We start from the raw sequence: 20,080 nt of genomic DNA on the forward strand, positions 1-20,080 counted from the left end.
TTTCTATCACTTGTAAATGACTTCCCTTTATTTATTTTTTTATCAGTTACCAATGGCTACAGGTCCACATAGAATAATCAAACTCCGAGCAGTGGCTGAAGAGCTTGTTCCTCAATGCAGGCTCCGTTACTTCGATGCATGCGCGGCTACTTTGATGCATGCTAGCACCCCTATTGTTTGTCCTTCCTGTGGGGCACACAGGAAGTGCGGTAACCCGAGAGGTTGCACCTAGCGAGGCTCGCCGCAGCGCAGTCTTCCCACGCCTAGCCTTCCCGGGAAAGAGAGTAGTAGAGCGTCGTGCGACGCCACACAGATAAAAAGAGGGAGCATAGTGCCTGGCCTTTTCTTCACTTGTTAGCTGCACACTGACTTCAAAAACGCACACAACAGCCTAATTCCAGAATCCATACCATACATGGCAAAATTACTTTTGAAAAGTAATTAAGTTACATTAATTATTAATTACTTTCCTAGAAATCTCGTTAAAGTATTTAAAATATTATAAACTACTGCTCTCAAAAAGTAATGCCCCCCATTATATTAAAATTACTTTCCAAAAGTAGTGAGAATTACTTTTAAATTATTTTTTTAGTTTCAATGCATAAAAAGTTACGCATTGGCCATAGTGCCTACAAACTTTTCGGATTTCTTTCTTTGCACTGCCACTGAGCTACAAAGCGGGCATTGGTAACTTTGCCCGTTTGAAGAAAGCTAGCCCTAGTCCATAGAACAGCCGGTCAAATATATTGCCAAATCTGTACAACTGCTCGCATCATTCTTCAATCAGAAGTTCATGGTCCAAAGCGTAATACGGTCTCACCCTCTTGATTTTGAAGAATTTGTCGCCTGCGTAAACATCTGGAGTTAATTGACTGCTTGTGCACACTCAACCTCCCCAATAATGCACCACGGCATAGACAAGCCTCCTATTCTGCTGTTAAATTGACTCGTTCTGGAGGCACGCTGGCGGACATAAATTGCATGTCATGGTGACAGTGTCGTCTATGTTGCCCTTGAGTTAAAAATAGGGCTTCCAATCAAGCCACAAACGCTACTTTTCTCGAAAGCTAACAACCAAGTTTGTTAGATGTTGGCTGAGACTTCTTGTCAGTGAGGCGACGTAACAATATATATGAAGCAGTCTAGAGGGAAGAACTCGCTCAAGTACTCGGAGTGCGTCTGTGTCTGTGCAATACGGTATGCCATAGTCATGGAGCCGCCCTCCTACTGATCCTGCGGTGCGTCTATATGTGCGGGCGTACGGAGTTTTGGAAGATGCGTAGCAGCTTCACTAAGGCGGCGCTGATGCCCACACGCGCATCGCCTCTCATCCGCATGTGCCACTTCGCTGGAGTGCTTCGCTATAGCTGGCCGTGTGTTTTTTCTTGCTTTCAAGACACTCAACCCCAATCTCTAATTGCGAGCCAAAGCATGGCCGGTACAAGGAGGAGCACGAACTCATTACTTTGCAAAAGTAATTATGGCAGTAATTAATTCTGCCATGAAATTAATGCTCCAAACAAATTCATTACATTACTAAATTACCAGCCCAGAAAAGTAATTACACAATTACTTTTAGAGCCTTAGAGCCTTACAACATTACAAATTACCGAGAAAAGTAATTGAATTACTGCCATGCCTGATCCATGCTCATGGTGTGAAACTGCATAACTGCACACATTGTTACATACACTAAGTTCAGTTCATTGTAGTATAGTACGCCTGTTTGACCTTGCTTATTCAAAAGCATCAGGATGCTCGTGTTGCCCGTGTCGACAGCATCCAACTTCGAAAATGCACATTGAACATTAGTACTTGAGGTCTGAAAAGACGCTCGGGTCAATACAGGCTTGTCCCCACGCATGTTGTTCCCAGAATTGAGTGACAACGCAGCATTGATCCTATACAGTGCAAGTTTGCTGCCCTGGTTGAAGTCCCCACAGGTTTCATTTGTCTAGTACTAAGAGTCTGTAGGTCTATTCGTAGTGTGCGAAATTCATCTCCCTACTCTTTTTCCACAAGGGTTCACAATTTGGATGCTGATCTAGGGGACAGCTGTGAACTACAAGTCTTATACCCCTGCTACACAGGCATTTCGAAGGCCCTCGAACCGATAGTCTATCAACTCAAAGGCAATCGAGCGCTGCTACACAGGCAGCTTCAACGGCCGTTAATAGTCTATCAAGTCAACGGAGCAGCGGGGAACTCCATCGAGATTTCGAGGGCCTTCGAGCACTGCCCAAGGTTGCTAGCATTGCTTTGAGTGGCGCCAAGCGCACTTTCGTGCATGATACATTCACGATACAAAAGCATGAACAAACATTAATCGCCTAAACTTTAATGCACGCAGTCTGTACAACAATTTTAAAAGCGTATCAGTCTGGTATTAAGCGCATTAATTTTCACACTGCAGTCTTTGCGCTGCTTGCGTACGTAGCGTTGACAACATGGCGGCGCCTGCCCGCCCGCTTCACAGCGATAACAGCTTCGTCGCTAATCGCTCAAAGCAATACCATGTTCTAAACTGTTGTATTCGCCTTCGACTTGCCCATTCTTACCCTCGCATAAAGTTTCAAGAGACAAATAGCTTTTGTTTTTTAGATATAAAGGCGATTTCCCAGGTGTTAAGCCTGACGAAGCAGCATGCCTCCGACACAGTTTGACTGGCTTGGTTTTGACTCGTCTTGCATTAAGTGGCTACAGCAGTGTCTGTACCAGTCAGTAGATAGCACTAGGAACAACACGTGGCGTCCGTTGCGTAAATGCAACTAAAAGGGTTTCAAACGACATGCGCGTATACGTGTATTTCAGCATTTAGTATATATTTATAAAATATTTTTGTTTTTTGCGCAAAATCCAAAAGTAACAATTGTGGCGCCACACAAGCTTGGCATAAGACACGAGAACCATTTCAATGGCCACTGAGATTTGCCGTGCAGCAGCGACACAACTCCTTCGAGTTCGATGGCAGTTGAGAATTTCGAAGGCCTTCTACTCGATGGCCATTGAAACTAGCTGTGTGACAGGGGTATTATTGGATGTTCCACTGGATGTTCTGAAGCAACTTGTCTGCGTACCTTGTCGAAAGCTATAAAAGTGCTGCAAGCTACAATCATAAGTCCTCGTGTACCATGTTCATTAGGCTACCCAAGCTTCAGAGGCCTTCAGCTGGTGCCTGATTTCACTTGTTTCACACTCAGGAAAGGACACCTCTCGTAAACAGGGTTTTTCTCCGATTTTAAAAGTTTTTATAACCTCGAGTAATGAGGCAGATGTCTCATATATAACAAGCCATTTTCAGAAGTTTTTGCCAACACTCTAGAGTTTAGACAAGCAGTTTGAATTTCTGGCTCTCTCGCAACAAAGTCAGCACTCTTGAGAAAATGAAAAATTTGGCACCAATGTTTCACGACATCAGCGACAGCCAGAGAGAAAAACCATCATGAGTGGCTCATTGTGGAGGGACTATTTCATTCAAGATTTAACAAAATGATAGAGAACATTGAGCTTAATGCCACAATTCCTGGCTACTCTTAGTGAGAGGCGTGATCCAGTACTCTCCACAGATATAGCTAATCCTTTTTCCCATACGCTGAGCTGAATCCGAGCTTCCAAGATGTTCCATGTATCTATTAGTAAAATGGCAAAAAATTCTAACAATCAAGTCGGCTGCGCACTTAGGTGCTGGACCATGCCCACTGCACTCTTCAAGATACAATGCACTGTGGTGATATTGTCAATGATGTAAGCTCAAAACATCGGAGGAAGGTACTCTTATAAGTGCCTCCTCAGTATTCCTGTGCTTTGGAAAGGAAAAGAGTGGAAAAGTTTGTTGGCAAAAACAGTAGTTGGCTGGCCTCAGCATGCTCAGAAATAGGCGCTTTTCAGTTGTAACAGATCCCATACCCTTTTTTATGTTTATCGGTGTTCAGCTAAAACAGGAAATTACACGGCCTACTTATAGAGTAGGCCTCCTTTACAATGGGCATCATGTAACATGTCCTTGAAATGTTCAGCTTGCCAGTTAATCAGCTCAACACAGGGCCATGCTATGTGAGATCATGTACACAACATTGATAAGCCAGAAACAAGACGAGCACAAATGATGTGGTATGCGAGGTTTAACGTCTTGCAACTGCACATGGGCTATGAAGGTCAGCATAATGAAGGGTTCTGGGTTAATTTTGGCCACCTGGAGTTTATTAATGTGCACTGAGATGTGTGTAAATGAAGGGAGTTCACATGAAAAAGCTTATTAAACATGTCGGAGTCTTTTGGAAATTTTATACAGCAACTGCAAGCAACCTCTCCACTGCGGGATCTGGCATTTTCTGTGACAAATACCAGGACATCTGCCCAATGTTTGATAGCAGTGCTTAAGACCCTCATGCTTCTAAAAACACTTATTGTGTGAGCAGTATGTGCTGAACTACAGCATGTCATACGCAAAGCCACATGTAAATTACTGCCATTACTCTGCCAAGCTAGGAGAACATCTCCGCATACAAATGCGACCAATAAAACTTTTGTGGCACAGCAAGGGTTTATGTTAAAAAGTGTGCACAAGTTGAACGGTTCACTTTAACCAGGTTCTGTTTATACTGAATCTACGGGAAACTACACAACAGTTCTTAAGTTGTTGAGCTAGTCGGAGAATTCATCCTGACAGAGTTCACCTTAAAAGGAGTCCACAATGTTTGCCTTTGTTGTGAAGCATTTCCCTTTATCATACACATGGGCATAATATCTGCTGGACAGAGTACTAGAAATCAGCCTTAAAACTAAGAGCCTTATATAACTTTACACAACATAGCTACATGTCCACATCAGATAATTTGCTTACTCAGAATGTACCCTTAAAGGAACCCTGATACGATTTGGACGACCAGATTTTAAAGCAATAATTTAGAGAAGGGAGCTGTTATGAGCATTTGAGCCAAGTTTACGGGGTCTGCATGAGTTGTATAATTTACAATCAATTTTTAAAACTGTGGCAGTCAACCAATTATGGCAGCACTACTATGCGCATTTTCAGCCACCCCTAGCCTCATCAGGACAGTGGGTGCTAAGATCCGCTAGACAAGCCCTGCCGTTGGCCTTGCTTGAGTAACACTGCGATTAATTTCTATAATTTTTCAAATGCACCTAAGTACTGAAAGTCTTTTTAAAAATGTTATTTATTGTTTTAATAATATTTTATAATAAGCATGAGGGCGTGACACAAATGTGTATCATTAAGCTAATGCAGTATTTCAGACAGGAGCGAAATTTGCCTGCATGCAGAGCTGTGCAGTCTACTCCCATAGACTAGTGCATTTCCGACCCACAATGAACCGCCTTTGCTGCGCTGCAGCCTGCGAAGTCAATATACATGCCAAGCCAGGTGAACCACAGTTTTCTTGGTTTGCGAGGAGGGGAAGTAGCGATGAGGCTAATTCTGCTATAAGCTGAAGCTAATGCTGCTATAAGCTGAAAGCTCACTCTATGCTAATACAGTCTAGCAGTGCTTCAATATCTGTACACATTTTGTGGACCCTTGTCTAACAAAAACTACAAAAACTGTTTCAGCGTCCCTTAAAAAGTACAAATTTGCTGGAATGCTACTGTGTCTCGCATGGTCTGCCTGTAAAATTAGACTGGAAAATACTAACAAAAAACTGAGCTTGCATGTGCTAACAAAAAGAAAATTTTGCCATAGTTTATCCTATTTATATCAATGATTATGCTTCATAGCTCTGACAACTTGTACAGAGTCGATCACACTTGTCTAGAGCGCTTGAGCTATGCCATCCGGGGGAAATAAGGCGACGTTCTAAAGCAGATATTGACTTTAACTGATAACGCTTGTGCTGTAAAGCAGCCGAATAGATCAGTGAACCGCACAGGCATCAGCGCCTTAACGCTAGCAAAGCAATTGAGAAAATAGTTCACTTCATTTGCTCCGCAGCACACCGCCCGAGCACTCTAGACAAGTCTGATCGACTCTGTACTCTGCTATTTTATGCACATGTACAACGCAGTCACCATTTTTTCTTACTACTGCAGTAGAATCTAAATCATACGAATCTCACAAGGTGATGCAAAATATTCGTATTATCCAAAGCAAACAAAATTCGTAAGCAGAATTTATGCAGATTCATTTTAGGCTAACGGGGTTCGCTTACGACTGCGTGCCAGCGTTCATTGCTCGCGGTGTGCACCGCGCAACTGGCGATCACGGCTCCAGCGATGTATGAGCCGCAACATCGGCGCTGTGCCGTGCAACTGGCGATTGCAATGTCAGCGATGTCGGGCCGTGCGACGCCGCTCACTAATCGCGGTGCGCACTGCGTGGCTAGTAATCCCGCTGCCGGATAGCATGTGTTAGCAACTATTTGGTTGCTCAAGGGTGCGGTCGTGGCTCGTGTGATCGTATCATCTGCAGTGGGAGGGGTTTTGTTCGTAACATCCAAATTTCTGCCCATTGCATACAATGCACTCTACGCAGGGCATTTTGCAAATTGACTGAAATTCGTATCAACTGGGATCGTATCGGCGGGATTATACTGTATATTGCACTGTTGGTGCTGCAAAAGTGGCATGGCCCAATCACACCAACCCCGCCAACCAGGACAATGTTGCAAAACTGTCTTGAATAAACCAGTAAAGAAAAACGAAAGGTAATCAAAGCTGTTATGTTCATGATTTTCAAAAGTAATACTGCATTTTTTGCAAGATCATAATTATGCAACAAATTTCCCTGCTTAATGCAAAACTAAGGTTAATTTTCTGGTGCTGACACCTCATTTTTTTTCCCCCTTATATAAATACTTCATTGAAAACAAAAAGACTTTTCAAACTTTTCACCTTCCCCCAGGGCATAAAGCGACAATGATAGCTATACCTCGTTCCCCTCACCCAGCTCCACAAAAATGCCCATCCCTAGTCCTACGATGCCAGGACAACTGGCATAACATGACTTCACATGACACATCATGATGTACTATGACATACTACAAGGTTGACCCCAAATACCATGGAGAAAATATATGCACGCAGCCATTACTACAACGTCATGGCATCATGATGACTATACTTATCCAAACACACTGTATATACTTATCCAAACACTATATTTACCCAAACACACTGTACACGATGTATCAAAATTTCCCAGGCTACAGGGTCTGCTTTTTAGCAGTATAACCTGGCACTCAAGATGCCTATGAAACCACTACGGTTCTCAGAGGAGGTGAGAATGACACTTCTACCCCTACAGAGATTCTGAGGTTCAGTGGTGTCATAAATGACATGGCTTAAAAGCAGACCCTGTGGCCCGGGAACTTTTACACACCCTGTACAAGCCATACATGAATGGTTTCACAGGAATTCTCATAACTTGTATGGACACAGCACCAACTGTGCCTTGCATAACTGGCCTTAATAGAACATTTTCAGTAGCTGTGTCCATAGCACTGACCTGGTTGACTCTCCTAGTAATGCCGCCCTTGGTCACCATTGAAACAGGTGGAGCAAAAAGACCTGAAGAGCGGTTTGAGCTGGAGTCTGCAGAAAGGAGGCTCTTGGCAACTCCACAAATACTTGCAGGAGTGCAGTGTTGCTCCTGAGGTGAGGCTTGTGTCACCTCCCTGGGAACGAGACGAGAAAGACTTGACAAAAGAAAGAAAAAAAGCCCAAAATTCAGAAACAGCACGTAAGAGAAGACAAAATCGTTGTCTTTTATTGGCAATCTACCCAAAATAATGCAGCTGACAAAGTAAATGATGGCAATGCCTTATTTCAATCTCAAATCTCTAATGATTCCATGCTGTTTGACAACTTACTTGATGAGTGCCCGCAGAGCAGTCTGCAAATTGTGAAAATCCGGACCCGCACGCGACGCCAGCTGCGTCTCAGAAGGCTGCGGGGCATCTCCCAGCGTGGCCTCCTCTGAGACTGCCAAAGGCGAGGCCCCCGCCAAAGCCCGGCAAGGTGACTGGGGTGGTGGGCTGGCACTGGCCCGGCTGGAAGAGGGACTGCCTGAGCAAGCGGGGCTGCCTCCCAGGGCCCCCAGCCATGACTGCTCCTCTTTCACTGTCATGTGCAGCATGCGCACCAGCATCGAGTTGGGCTCCTGCAGCAGGCTGCCACTGTCCTGCAATGCAAATGTGTACACATGACTTCAGCTCCTATCTGGAGATGCCACGTACCCTATACTGCATCTGCTGGGCTGCCATTCCACTACTGAGAAACTTGCAACATCTCTCACCATAGACCGACAAAAACTTTGATATCAGGACAGATGAAAATATTTGGTTTTGGTTTTATGAGGTTTAACATCCCAAAGCGACTCAGGCTACGAGGGATGCCGTAGTGGGGGGTTCCGGATAATTTCGACCACCTGGGGTTCTCTAGCGTGCACTGACATTGCACTGTACACAGGCCTCCAGCATTTCACCTCCATCAAAGTGCTACTGCCGCAGCCGGAATCCAACCTGCGTTTTTTGGGTTAGCAGTCAAGCACCATAACCACTGAGACACTGCGGCGGCTAGGTGAAAATGTGATGCTGAAAATATCAATCTGTGCCAGAGGCAAGAGCACAGAGCACGACTGAAGAGTGTACTGATGGCTGGTAGGTAGAGAGAAAAATAGGCTGTCACTGGGCCTGAAATCATTTGTAAAATGATGCATTCCAGCAAGTTTTTCTAAACATAAAAACTAATGACAAATGGGCTCATTTGCATGGATCTATATTATAAGTGGGTGTTACACAAACCGCTGCTGGTGGCAGGCAACATGCTTGAATTGTTTTGTTTTTTTTCACCAGATAGCAGTTCTAGATTCCCTTTGAGTGATCATCACGCTTATTCTGGTCAAACAAGGTCAACATATTTACTTCCCTTCATAATATATGAAGTGAAACATAGCATCTCAGTACATCATCGAACGACAGAAAGGGGATCCAACAGGTTAAAAGTCTGTTTTTGATCATCTTGAGCTCTGCCATATCTTCATAAGTCAAACTGCATGTAGCTCAACAAAGGTTTTAGCAGCTTTCAATATGTTTCATACTATGATTTCATCCCGTGGTTTGATCGATGCTAGCCTTAGTTACAATTACTTTGTCAAGTGTGTTACCATCAGTATACACAGCCTTTTATGTCCAGTGTAGACCTTCTCACCTTCATGTTTTCTATGCAAAAAAAGAAGAAAAAAAAACACAATTTCATGACTGCCATTCTGAATGCAAAACTGCATTATAGCAGGGTACTGTTACCGTGGGGTAGCACTTGATACCATTCCATTGAGACATCGTGTCAGTACCTGTGTCCTCAGGCCTTGCTTCTAACAACTACTGTGTGAACTCATCCTGATGTGAAGCTTTGCCACAGATGAAAAGGGTCAAAAGGTTTTTTTTTTATTTTATGGTGTTTAACGTCCCAAAGCGACTCAAGCTTTGAAGGACAGCATAGTGGAGGGCTCCGGAAATTTCGACAACCTGGGGTTCTTTAATGAACACTGACATCACACAATATGCAGGCCTCTAGCATTTCGCCTCCATCAAAATGAGACCGCCGTGGGCGGGATTGAACCCCCGTCTTCGGGTCAGCAGTTGAGCATCACAACCACTGAGCCACCGCGGTGGCTTGAAAAAGGTCAAAAGTTGTTTTTATTATAAATGCCAACAACTCACTGCAAAGCCCATGACACCTGCTACTTTTTATACATCACCTTAAAGGACAACTGCAGCAAAAGTATACTTCGGCTAGAATGCTTCTGAATATGTTGGGAACATCATAAAGCTAACTGTAACAATGTTTTATGTTTCTTGCAAACCAGTGCTGTTGTTTTATGCGTTTAAAAAGCTCTAGTGCAGACGATGCATGCATGTGGAGGTGTATTGCACAGTTAGGCAATTTACTGGACATGATGTAGGTACTGACAACCGAGAACCTTCTCAAGCTGGACCCATTAAGAATGAACCAATTACAGATGGCATGGATTGAAAGGCTGGTGGCTGAAATGCAGCTTTGCTGACTATTGTGGTACTGTAGAAAAGAATCTAAACTTGCAGTGAGATCATCATGCCAAAGTGTAGTGCAGCCATCAGGGGCATAAATACGCACACCGCATGCACTTTCGAAGTAAGGCTTGTTCAGCACTTGACGACCTGTTTTCTTTCATGTGACGTTCTGGTGGGGTCCTTGCCTGGCTTCGCCAGAATTAATTGAAACTTCGCGTCAGCTGTGGCTGTTCTCGACGAAAAACAAGTTTTCGCAAAAACTTTACTAGTAGCGAAATTTCTCATTGGTGAACAAAAGACGAACACAGATGCCACAAAACAAGAAGTGTTCCCGGTTGGTGGGCGTTCATTTGCAGTGCTGTAAATTCCTGAGATCAGCATTTGCGTTGCTCACAATACACGACTCTAACAGGAGCCCGTCAAGCCCAGTTAAGCCTTAGGCAGTGTGGGCTGGGCAATATCGTTTTTATTTCTTTTTTTGAATGCCCACTCTAACTTATGTGGTTTCTAATGTGATTCCTACGGGTGGCAGAGAGATGCCAAAATGCCACAACTAGAGCGCCAGAGTATTTCACAGTGAGCCTGTTATTATGTCAATTCCAGCTCTTGGTAATGGCCACCCTTTTTTTTTTTCAGTTTCGAAAACAACAGTTTTTGTTAGGGCTCTTGACACACTCGCTTCTATTATGGATGCCATCTTTTGCTTTTAGTACACTCGACTGACCTACTTCTTCTTAGAAAAAAAAACTTTTACAGAACGAAAAATTTTGTTGCAGATGGCTTGTAAGAAATTTGCTCTGGCATGGTGATGCAGCTTTTTGGGTTTAACAAAAATTGGGTTTAACCGGACCTGGCAAAATCTTCTCAAGGCACAAAAATCAAGTTGATAAAACTGAGGGGCCCTAACAATGATGCAATGTGTATTGTAACAAGAAAATTAAATCTATAAAAAGCAGGGGTTCTCAAACAGGGTTCTCTGGAACCGTTGGGTTCCTTGGACTGTTTTTTGGTTTCTCAGCACACCTAAATCTATGCATGCATCCCTACCTTCCATTTTCCTATTTTATCTTCATACTAATCATACTGTAATTGTCCACAGCACATTATTTCACTACATAGCCAGTGATCAGTAACTGAATTTAGGAATTTTAAGAGCCACTGTATGCCCACACACTCTTTTTACATCCACATTAAGAAGGAAAAGATGGAAGCCAAGACACACAAGGTTTGACAGCATTTTTTGAAAGCTGTTGGTGTTCCACAAGGATAAGAAGATTGAGAGCACCTGTTATAAAACATTGCAATTGCGTACAATGTGCAAACACATGTTGCATGATCATGCAATCATGAAACTTCAAGTAGCACTTTGTCACACAATACCAAACACTCCCATCCATCAGTGAGCGAAGTTGAAAAGCAAAATTGCTGAAAAATAAATAGAAGAAAACGAAAAAGCAAGTGCAAGTAAATTGGGTGCCCTGTGATTGGCTATAGCAGAGATGTAGAACCATTAGCTTAAATAAACCCCAGCGCAAAGTAAGCAGTACCGTAGAGCAAAATGCCGGTTTGAACTACTTGGCGACACATATTAGAGAGAACAAACTTTCACTGCAAAGAATTTGTGAAACAGATAGCCACACTGAGTGAACGAAAGGTTCAACGCACACCCATAGGTGCTAACCATCAACTAGCTTATTCAAGGCACACATAATGCCAATGCAGACAACACAGGCTTTTCATATGGTTTTGGGCAATGACGACGTCGCTACTCACTCGCTGTCCACCTATTTCAGCAAAAATGAAGTGGTTCTGCTACAGACCTAAGGCACCTGTATATATGCAGCACACCAGTTCAGTGGGAAGCTCCATGAAAAACACATGACCAATCATTCCCAGTGGTAACTTCATCTCACCTATGTTTGCTATATTTATTTGTGTAATGAATTTCGTGGTCATATCTGCAAACTGTGTTTAGACATCTTGAAAAAACTACTTGGTTGTTTGATTCTTTGTGCCTTGGCCTTCATCTATTTAGTATGGCAGCCCATTTCATAAGCTTTCTGCAGTGCGAATCTGTTTTTCCCTTATGGAAAATATGAATAACTGCGCAAAAAGGACGGGACAAGAGAGAAGAAGCACAGAAACACACGAGACAAGCGCAGACTAACAACTGGTTTATTGCACCAACGCCTCCTTCCTTCGACAAAGCGCATGCCCACCAACAGCAAAGACAAAAGCCATAATCATCACGCCAAACCAAGAAACTCCAACTCCTTGCGGTATAGGTGTATGGAAGCCTCGCTAACACATTTGTCAGGCCTTAATCTCGCGATTTCCAAGGCTTCAATAACTTCACGTTTTTTCTTATCCCTCGCGCGACCGATAATCTTAGTGCTGCCGAAAAGTGGAGTGCAATCTTTATCGTCATGCTTGCAGATCTTGCAATGGCTAGGCAGATGCTGCCCTCTGGAATCAGCTAAGGAATTGGCATGGTCTAATAATCTAATGTTGATGCATTGGCCAGTTTGCCCTACGTACACCTTACCACAGCTCAGCGGCATCTGATAGATTACATTCACTCTGCATTGCATCTATCAGGTTCCGCTGAGCTGTGGTAAGGTGTACGTAGGGCAAACTGGCCGATGCATCAACATTAGATTATCAGAGCATGCCAATTCCTTAGCTGATTCCAGAGGGCAGCATCTGCCTAGCCATTGCAAGATCTGTAAGCATGACGATAAAGATTGCACTCCACTTTTCGGCAGCACTAAGATTATCGGTCGCGCGAGGGATAAGAAAAAACGTGAAGTTATTGAAGCCTTGGAAATCGCGAGATTAGGGCCTGACAAATGTGTTAGCGAGGCTTCCATACACCTATACCGCAAGGAGTTGGAGTTTCTTGGTTTGGCGTGATGATTATGGCTTTTGTCTTTGCTGTTGGTGGGCATGCGCTTCGTTGTCGAAGGAAGGAGGCATTGGTGCAATAAACCAGTTGTTAGTTTGCGCTTGTCTCGTGTGTTTCTGTGCTTCTTCTCTCTTGTCCCGTCCTTTTTGTGCAGTTATTCATATTTTCCATAATGTCGTACCAACTAGCCCCTCACCGCACTCTTCTGTTTTTCCCTACAAAGTAAGCACTGCATACCTGAGCAATGTCTCGTACTGTAGATGACACCGAATCCTCGTGCTGGTTGGTTGTGTCCAAAGTGCAGTCAAGTGTGCTGAGATTAGACTCCATTCTGTGGTTTTGCTCGCACAGGGCACTTGCAAGCTCACTCAGTTCAGAATATGGCAAATCTCGATAGGAAGACACTGGATCCTGGCTCACTCGCTGCCCAGATCGAAGGCCATAGCGCTCTTCCTTTGCTCCTGAAGAGGCTGGGCCTAGTGGCACCACTGGACCTGCACACAATGGCAGTGATTGAGAGAGAGAGTACAAAGAAGAAGAAAAAAAAATAATCCCCAGCAAAAGCCCCAGGAGGAAATATGTGACACCAAGAGAAAAAAAAGAAGGCAATGAAAGTGAAATGAACAGAAAAGCATTCCATCCCTTTTTAAAAACTATGCCCGCTATTGGCATCACTAAATTTTCATGCCTGCATGTTGCTAAAAATATATATAGATTATTACCAAGAGGACAACAAAATTACAGCTCACACTAATTTTTGAGCCATCCGGGTAACACAACAGCTGCACAGTTCTGCCTCACAACTTGGAGGGGCCCTACAACACTTTTTGAAATGGTGATGGTCATACATTTGGTGAATTGTTAATGTCATGTGGATACAGACGCCAAAAGAACTAACAGAAATTGGTGCACCTGAACAAAACCTATTCAAAAGAAAATCCAAAGTACAACCAAACAAAAATATTGCTCTCAACTCAGTTTCTGCAGGGTTTCCAGCACAGCCAATTAAACAGCCTATCTGGAACAGCATGGAAGTTGCACGCTCTGGCTGCTTCTTCACAGTAATTCCTTCCCGTGTAAGATGAGAGCACTATTTTCATAGTTACAACCATGTGAGTCACCCCATGATGCTTCACTATCGCCCTAATTGCACTTTGTTGATTTGTCCGACCTGGAGCACAAGATTCTACGGAGCAGCAAAGCCCTGGCCATCAACAACTGGATAAAATGAGGGCTGTGCTTTGCTGCTGTCTAGCCCTCCATGTGACAATGAAAGCAGTAGGAGATCAGTTTCTGCATGTGGACTACAGACTGATGTTTTGTAGCACAGGAAGCTACGCCGTGTGGACTGTGCTCATTCTTATGGATGCGTGCACGTGAACCCCTGTGTCAGATGCTTGCAACTTTGTTTGTCATGTTGTATCTGCTGCCCGGCAGGTCACATTGCACTGTCCCTTTTGCTTCAAGAAATTTGTCCATGACTGCATGTAAACCTACATACCAATCCACCAACTAAATGCTTGTACATTACACACTTTTAGCCCCAGTCTCAAGGCTATTTTATGCAACAAGACACCAAGTAACTTTGGTTTAAATGATGCCTACAACACATTTCCAACTACTTCCCCATGACATAGACTCCTGAAAGCCAGAACAGTAGCACAAGGCAGCTGCCCAAGCACTGAGGTCAAATAAAGAAACTAATTTACCTAAACCAAGGGTGGTGCTCACCTTTTGAAATATAGCCTGATGACAGGTTACTGGTGTCAGCCTGGGGGCGATTGGTGATCTTGCCCATGTCGACATTTGGAGATGCTCAGAGTGCTGTGCATAGCAAAAAAAAAAAAAAAAGAAAAAGAAGGAGAGAGTGGGATGGTCAGGGGATCGAGACAGGGGCAGAAAAAGTAAAGCATAATAAACTAATAAAGTGTACTGATTTTGCAGACTCAAAGCTTAATGTCAAAAGACTAACTTTGCAGCACAGGCAAGGAGCTCAAGCAAGAAAAGTTGGGAAATCAATTTAGGCCACCCTTCTTAGCTCATGTGCAATGATGTGCCTTCATAAAATCAAAGGTACCCATTGAATCAGAGCATCCGCGCATCTAGAAGCACAGAATTTGAAGAGAGGTTTAAGGGCCAGAAAGCAGTCTCATCTTTAGAGACAGTGGCTTGTGGTAAATACATTCTTACGAATGTAACGCCCAAACATCAATTGAATTTACCACAGAAAAAGTTCAAGTAAACATCAGGCAGGTGCCGGACCGTTTAAAAGAACTCACAATGTCTAAAAATGTTATTTGCCTTTTATAATACTAAAGCCATACCTGTGAGCAATTTAATATCAACATGTAGGTTAAGCAATCATCTGTACAATACCACTTGATATTATCAGTGCTAAGGGAAACCCCCGTAACCTAGCTGCAAACTTGTCGCTGGATGTTTCTCTTGAACAGCAGTTACCTACCACCCTGTATGCATGGATGCCAGAACTACTTGCACAATGCGAGTTACAGGGGAGCACCCTGTGCTTTCCAAGCCCATACAACAGCTCAGGCAAAGCACTCAGAGAAGAGCCATTCAGGCTGTAGCGAGAACGATAAAAGGTTCACTCCCCTAATTATTTCCCTTGGCAGTACGCACAAGAAAGGCAGATAAGCAGAACGACTCTGTCTAGCCGCTCAAAGAGAAGGCAAGGCGTCACTTCTGTAAACAAGCACCCGATCTGCAGCAGCATCCCCCAGCTGCGCCTGGCAACAGCAAAGCTGAGTCCAGTCGACTCCAGCTTGTTTACTAGTAGGTTCTTATCTCGTCCAGTGAGAAAACAAAAACACTACAGGAAAGACATTGCCGTGACAATGAACTCCTGGCAGCAGTGCACACTGGTTGCCCCCATGCCCAGGCAGCCACACTTGTACTTTGCACACCAAAGTTTGGCAAAGAGTGAGATACCACTGGATGAAGCCTATCTGACTGGAAAGCCCTAGGAGAGGAAAGCCCCTCTGTGCTAACATTGCCAAAGCACTTTCAGACTGGAGAGCTGTCTTGGCATATCCATAAGATGAGGGCCTACCCAGGCAGAAAGGGCAACGGGAAAGCCACAAATTTGAGGAACCTAAAAGTTATGGGCCTCACTGAGCTTTGAAGCAACTGATGTAAAAGCAGCTCTAAATTTTATACAGAAAGCTGCTGCTTTCAAATCAAGAAAGTCTTACGTTTTACAATCATATCCTGCTCAAAAGACTATGTAGCATAATCTCTAGCCACATGCAAGATAGAAACATGATCACTTTTGGCAGACCAACTCCCAGAATATGCAGACTGAGTAACAACAATTTCAATACAAAGATAACCATGGGCCAGTAAAAAAAAAATGCATCTCACTGCTGACAGGTTACATTACAAATAAAATCAGCATTGCCAAGCAAAACCCCCATGAGACAAGCATTCATTCGACACTTTGTGCTTCGCCCTATAATACATGAGCACAATGTACAGTCTGTCGCAAAAGTTCACAATCCACAGCACCGTTCATCCGAATGCCGCGGTGGATTGTGAACTTTTGCAACAGACGGCAAAGAGAATTGCACAGTTTCTCATTTAAAAAAAAAATAAAACCTCTCTCCAACTGACTATACACATATACTGATCTGGACCTATTAGCAATAAGCTAATTCCCACTAGAGTCCAGCAAGCAAGCAAAAATTGTAATTTGGACTACTGGCTACGTTTAACATTATGTGAAGTTGCAGCCATTAGAAAATGTAGGTGACATGCTAGAGCCACACTGGAGAGGAAATACAAAGAAATCTTGCAAAAGAAAGCTGGCACATTTGAGCTGCACTTTCACAAGAAAACTGCATTCACCCTCGTGACCACTACCTTTGACCAGGCTTTCTACTGCTGAAGTGCTACAAGTTTCGACAGCCATGTTGCTGCCACAAACAAGACTGTCCTGAAGCCTTGGGCCAACTGACAACACCCCAGCTGCCACAGCTCAAGCACCCCAACTATGTGCACTGGCATCTGGACGTCACGACTGTGTCCCCACACAGCAGCATCACTTCGTTGGTAAGGATAAAAGAAACAGGACTCCAAAGATAGCCACCCTCCTTTATCAGCACAGGCTTCCAAGCTCATGATGTGGCACCGCAGACAAGATTACAATGATGGGCCAAAAGACAAACAACAAAATCAGCCGAGACTCCCGCTGCACTGGGCGCTCGTTCCTAGTGCGGCCAATGACACTATCCGGAAGCACATCTGCAGCTGTTGCTGCAGGCACTAAGTAATGCAGATCATGAGGGAAATAAATGAGAAAAAGTTCTGCATGTACAGCCACACACCATTCCTGCAATAGAAAGTGCAGTGCACGGAGAAATTGGGAAAGAGAGTCATTTTTGCAACTGTGAGCTTAAAAGAACAAAACTGTATGTATTAGCTGCATTCAGTTCCTCAAAATTCACACTTTTACCAGCAAGCGACGCATGTACCTGCTGCATTCCATTTTTCAAAATTCGTGCTTTTACCATCAAGAAATGACACGCACCATCAAACTCAGCTTCGCATGTGTGAGAAATAGAAGCTGAATGCATGTGAGGAAGGGTAAAGCAACCCATGCATGCACAAATATTTCATGAAAGGGACGAGGGCAAAAAAAAGAACACATATGACATGCACGGTACACATGTGCTTCTGTCATTTTGCATGATTTGTGTTATTTCAACAGCTCTTGTCCATTTTGTGCAAGACACCTTTCAAGAATTAAACCAGAGAAGACAGAAGTAATTAATCAACTATCTGCACATTCTATAAATGAGTATCATCTACGATAATGCTGCCAGAGAAGCTACCCAAACTAGAAGCAAGCACATTACCATTGTTCTTGTTTTCTATAACTATAAAAAAAAAGCTGATTCAAGAAGCGAGCTCACTTTTTACTTTTGAGCTGGTTACTTTTAATGAGTTCAGTCATGTGGTTTTCACCTTTATGCACCCAGACTGTGGACAAAAGTAACCCAATTTTAAGTTAGAAAGCTGGATAGTGCCTCATTACAGTCATTACAGAGTTCATGACATGTGTAAGCATACAATAAAAACACAGTCATGAAGCAGCCACCGTGCACCTTGCATAGCAAGGTCATTATAATGTAAACAAAAGGAATAGAAATCCCCCCCCCCCCAGCCATTATTTCGTTACAGTTACAAAAACTGACAGCCACACAGTTTTCAAAGAAAGTTTAATGTTTTTAGACCAACCAAAATCCCAGTAATGCTACTTCATAAGAGATTGGACTCACTGCAACACAAAATCATGCGGTGGGCAAAACATTACATATCACACGCGGAACCGAAGTCTAGGAACACTGAAACGAAATACCAGCTAGCAAGAAAAACACAAAATCCGCACAAGCAAGGAAAGATCTCTATTTGGAGAAGCCAAAAAAAAAAAAAATTGGGAAGAATGGATCGTAAGTGCGAGATAGACTGCAGTAACAACGGCAGCACGAAAGCTCGTAAGAGAACTTTACGAGCTTGTTAACAACAGCCTCAAGTTGACGTTTCTCGACTTGTAAGCAGACACGGGCAGTTCCAAAGCGCCCGAAGCGCGCAGTGCAGCTGCGGGGGCTCTTCACCTCGTATCGCTTTATTGCGGACGGTTGTTGCCCTCCTGATATTCTGACATAACGTGAACAATCAAAAGACGGCTCTGCAGGCGCACTTTCACCCTCGTTACGTCGAGTGGCTTGTTCTCGAAAACGCCTTCCCGATCCAGGAATAAGAAAAGAAAGATGCGCAGAAAACAGGACGCCGAACATCCATCGGAAGCTCCCAGGCGGCGGACGTAATAAGAAACACGTTCGATCGCCGGGTTTCCTATTTGTGAGCCAAGACACAAGACAGTATCAGCAGGGCAACACGACGCGTCCGCAGGCATTCTTTTGACTCGACTTCCTATTCAGTTGAACTTAGAGCTGGACACTCCAGTAGTCAGCACTTTTCGCCGATAACAGCACGTACCACGAGATTAAAATATATGATGAAAGAGTAAAAGGGGATCATGTCTAACGCTGCTCCTGTTTTCCTTTTCTCTTCAGCTCACGGACCGCATGTGCGATCAGTTCCGCAACAACCAAACCAGAAGAGCTCGGAGGGCCACCAGAAATAGCGGAACGCACTACGAACACGCAGAGAGAGAAAAAAAAAAAATAGCAAGCACGGATAGCCAAATACACAAGCAACCAAGCAGAAAAGAGAACACGGGCCGTCACTGCCACTACTCCTATTTTGAGGCAAGGAGGTAAAGCCATGCATCACTAGGCAAAAGGCATCGACGGACAAAACCTTTCGCCGCTTTCTGAAACAGACGTGAGGAATACTAGCGCACTACACGCACAACAACACGGGTGAACTCGAGCAGACGCAAACCTTACCACTTTTTGTAGACGACCTGTGCAGACGTTCATCAGTTAAGCGAACAAGGCAGCATGCACGGCGATCACATCAATCACTCAGACATTTGGGAGTATTTGCTGCGGACTGCGACGCAGAAGAAGCAGGTAGCTTCAATCAAGTATAAATATCTAGCATCAATGTAGTTACTGCTCCTAGGCTGGACGCCATTATGGGTCAAGATCCCACAAACCCTCACCTCAAATCCACGCGAGCAACGCGCAGTTCCTTCCCTGATGTCGTCGTCTTCTCGATATCGTGACACAGTATTCCAAATTTCGGCTTTCATGTAATCAGGTTATGTAGGGCGATCGGAAACTCTAATATAAAAACAAAACCGCGCCGCCGCGCGGTAACAAACAGCCGGATTGAGGTTATGCAGCCGTCTGCCTGAAACTGCTTCTGCGCATGCGTCTTTCTCTCTCTACACGTTGCCCTTCCCTGCGTCGCACTTCTCTTTCTTTGCATTTTCCTCCTATTGTGTCACGTGACTTGCTGCAGGCAAAGTCGCCGAAGTGCTTCGGGCGCAGGTTTGACTGTGCGGCTTGGTCGCTGCTTCCGGATACACGTCGGAGGGGCGCTTCAAGCGGCAGGGCCGGCCTGGCCGCCTGATTATCTGGGCCTCGATTTCGGCGTTGCCTTGTACCCGGATGGGCGCCGGATACTTGGTCATGCTCGAGACGGCGCTAGAGTGGGCCTGCCGGTCTCTACTATTTGCGCC

General features: G+C 44.2%; 1 protein-coding gene across 1 annotated transcript in view; it reads right to left on the reverse strand.

The window, feature by feature from the left end:
• NFAT (nuclear factor of activated T cells 3) overlaps positions 1-19,753 on the reverse strand; it is a gene marked incomplete in the record, with an annotated part of 46,924 nt that extends 27,171 nt beyond the window's left edge. Inside the window, 5 exon segments of the mRNA XM_077646501.1 lie at positions 7,460-7,628; positions 7,824-8,134; positions 13,147-13,403; positions 14,641-14,733; positions 19,559-19,753. Of these exon segments, the coding sequence (XP_077502627.1) occupies positions 7,460-7,628; positions 7,824-8,134; positions 13,147-13,403; positions 14,641-14,707 (804 nt within the window).
• Positions 19,754-20,080: the final 327 nt, after the last annotated feature.

The sequence above is a fragment of the Amblyomma americanum genome, chromosome 1 (genome assembly GCF_052857255.1).
Source record: "Amblyomma americanum isolate KBUSLIRL-KWMA chromosome 1, ASM5285725v1, whole genome shotgun sequence".
NCBI lineage: Eukaryota > Metazoa > Arthropoda > Arachnida > Ixodida > Ixodidae > Amblyomma > Amblyomma americanum.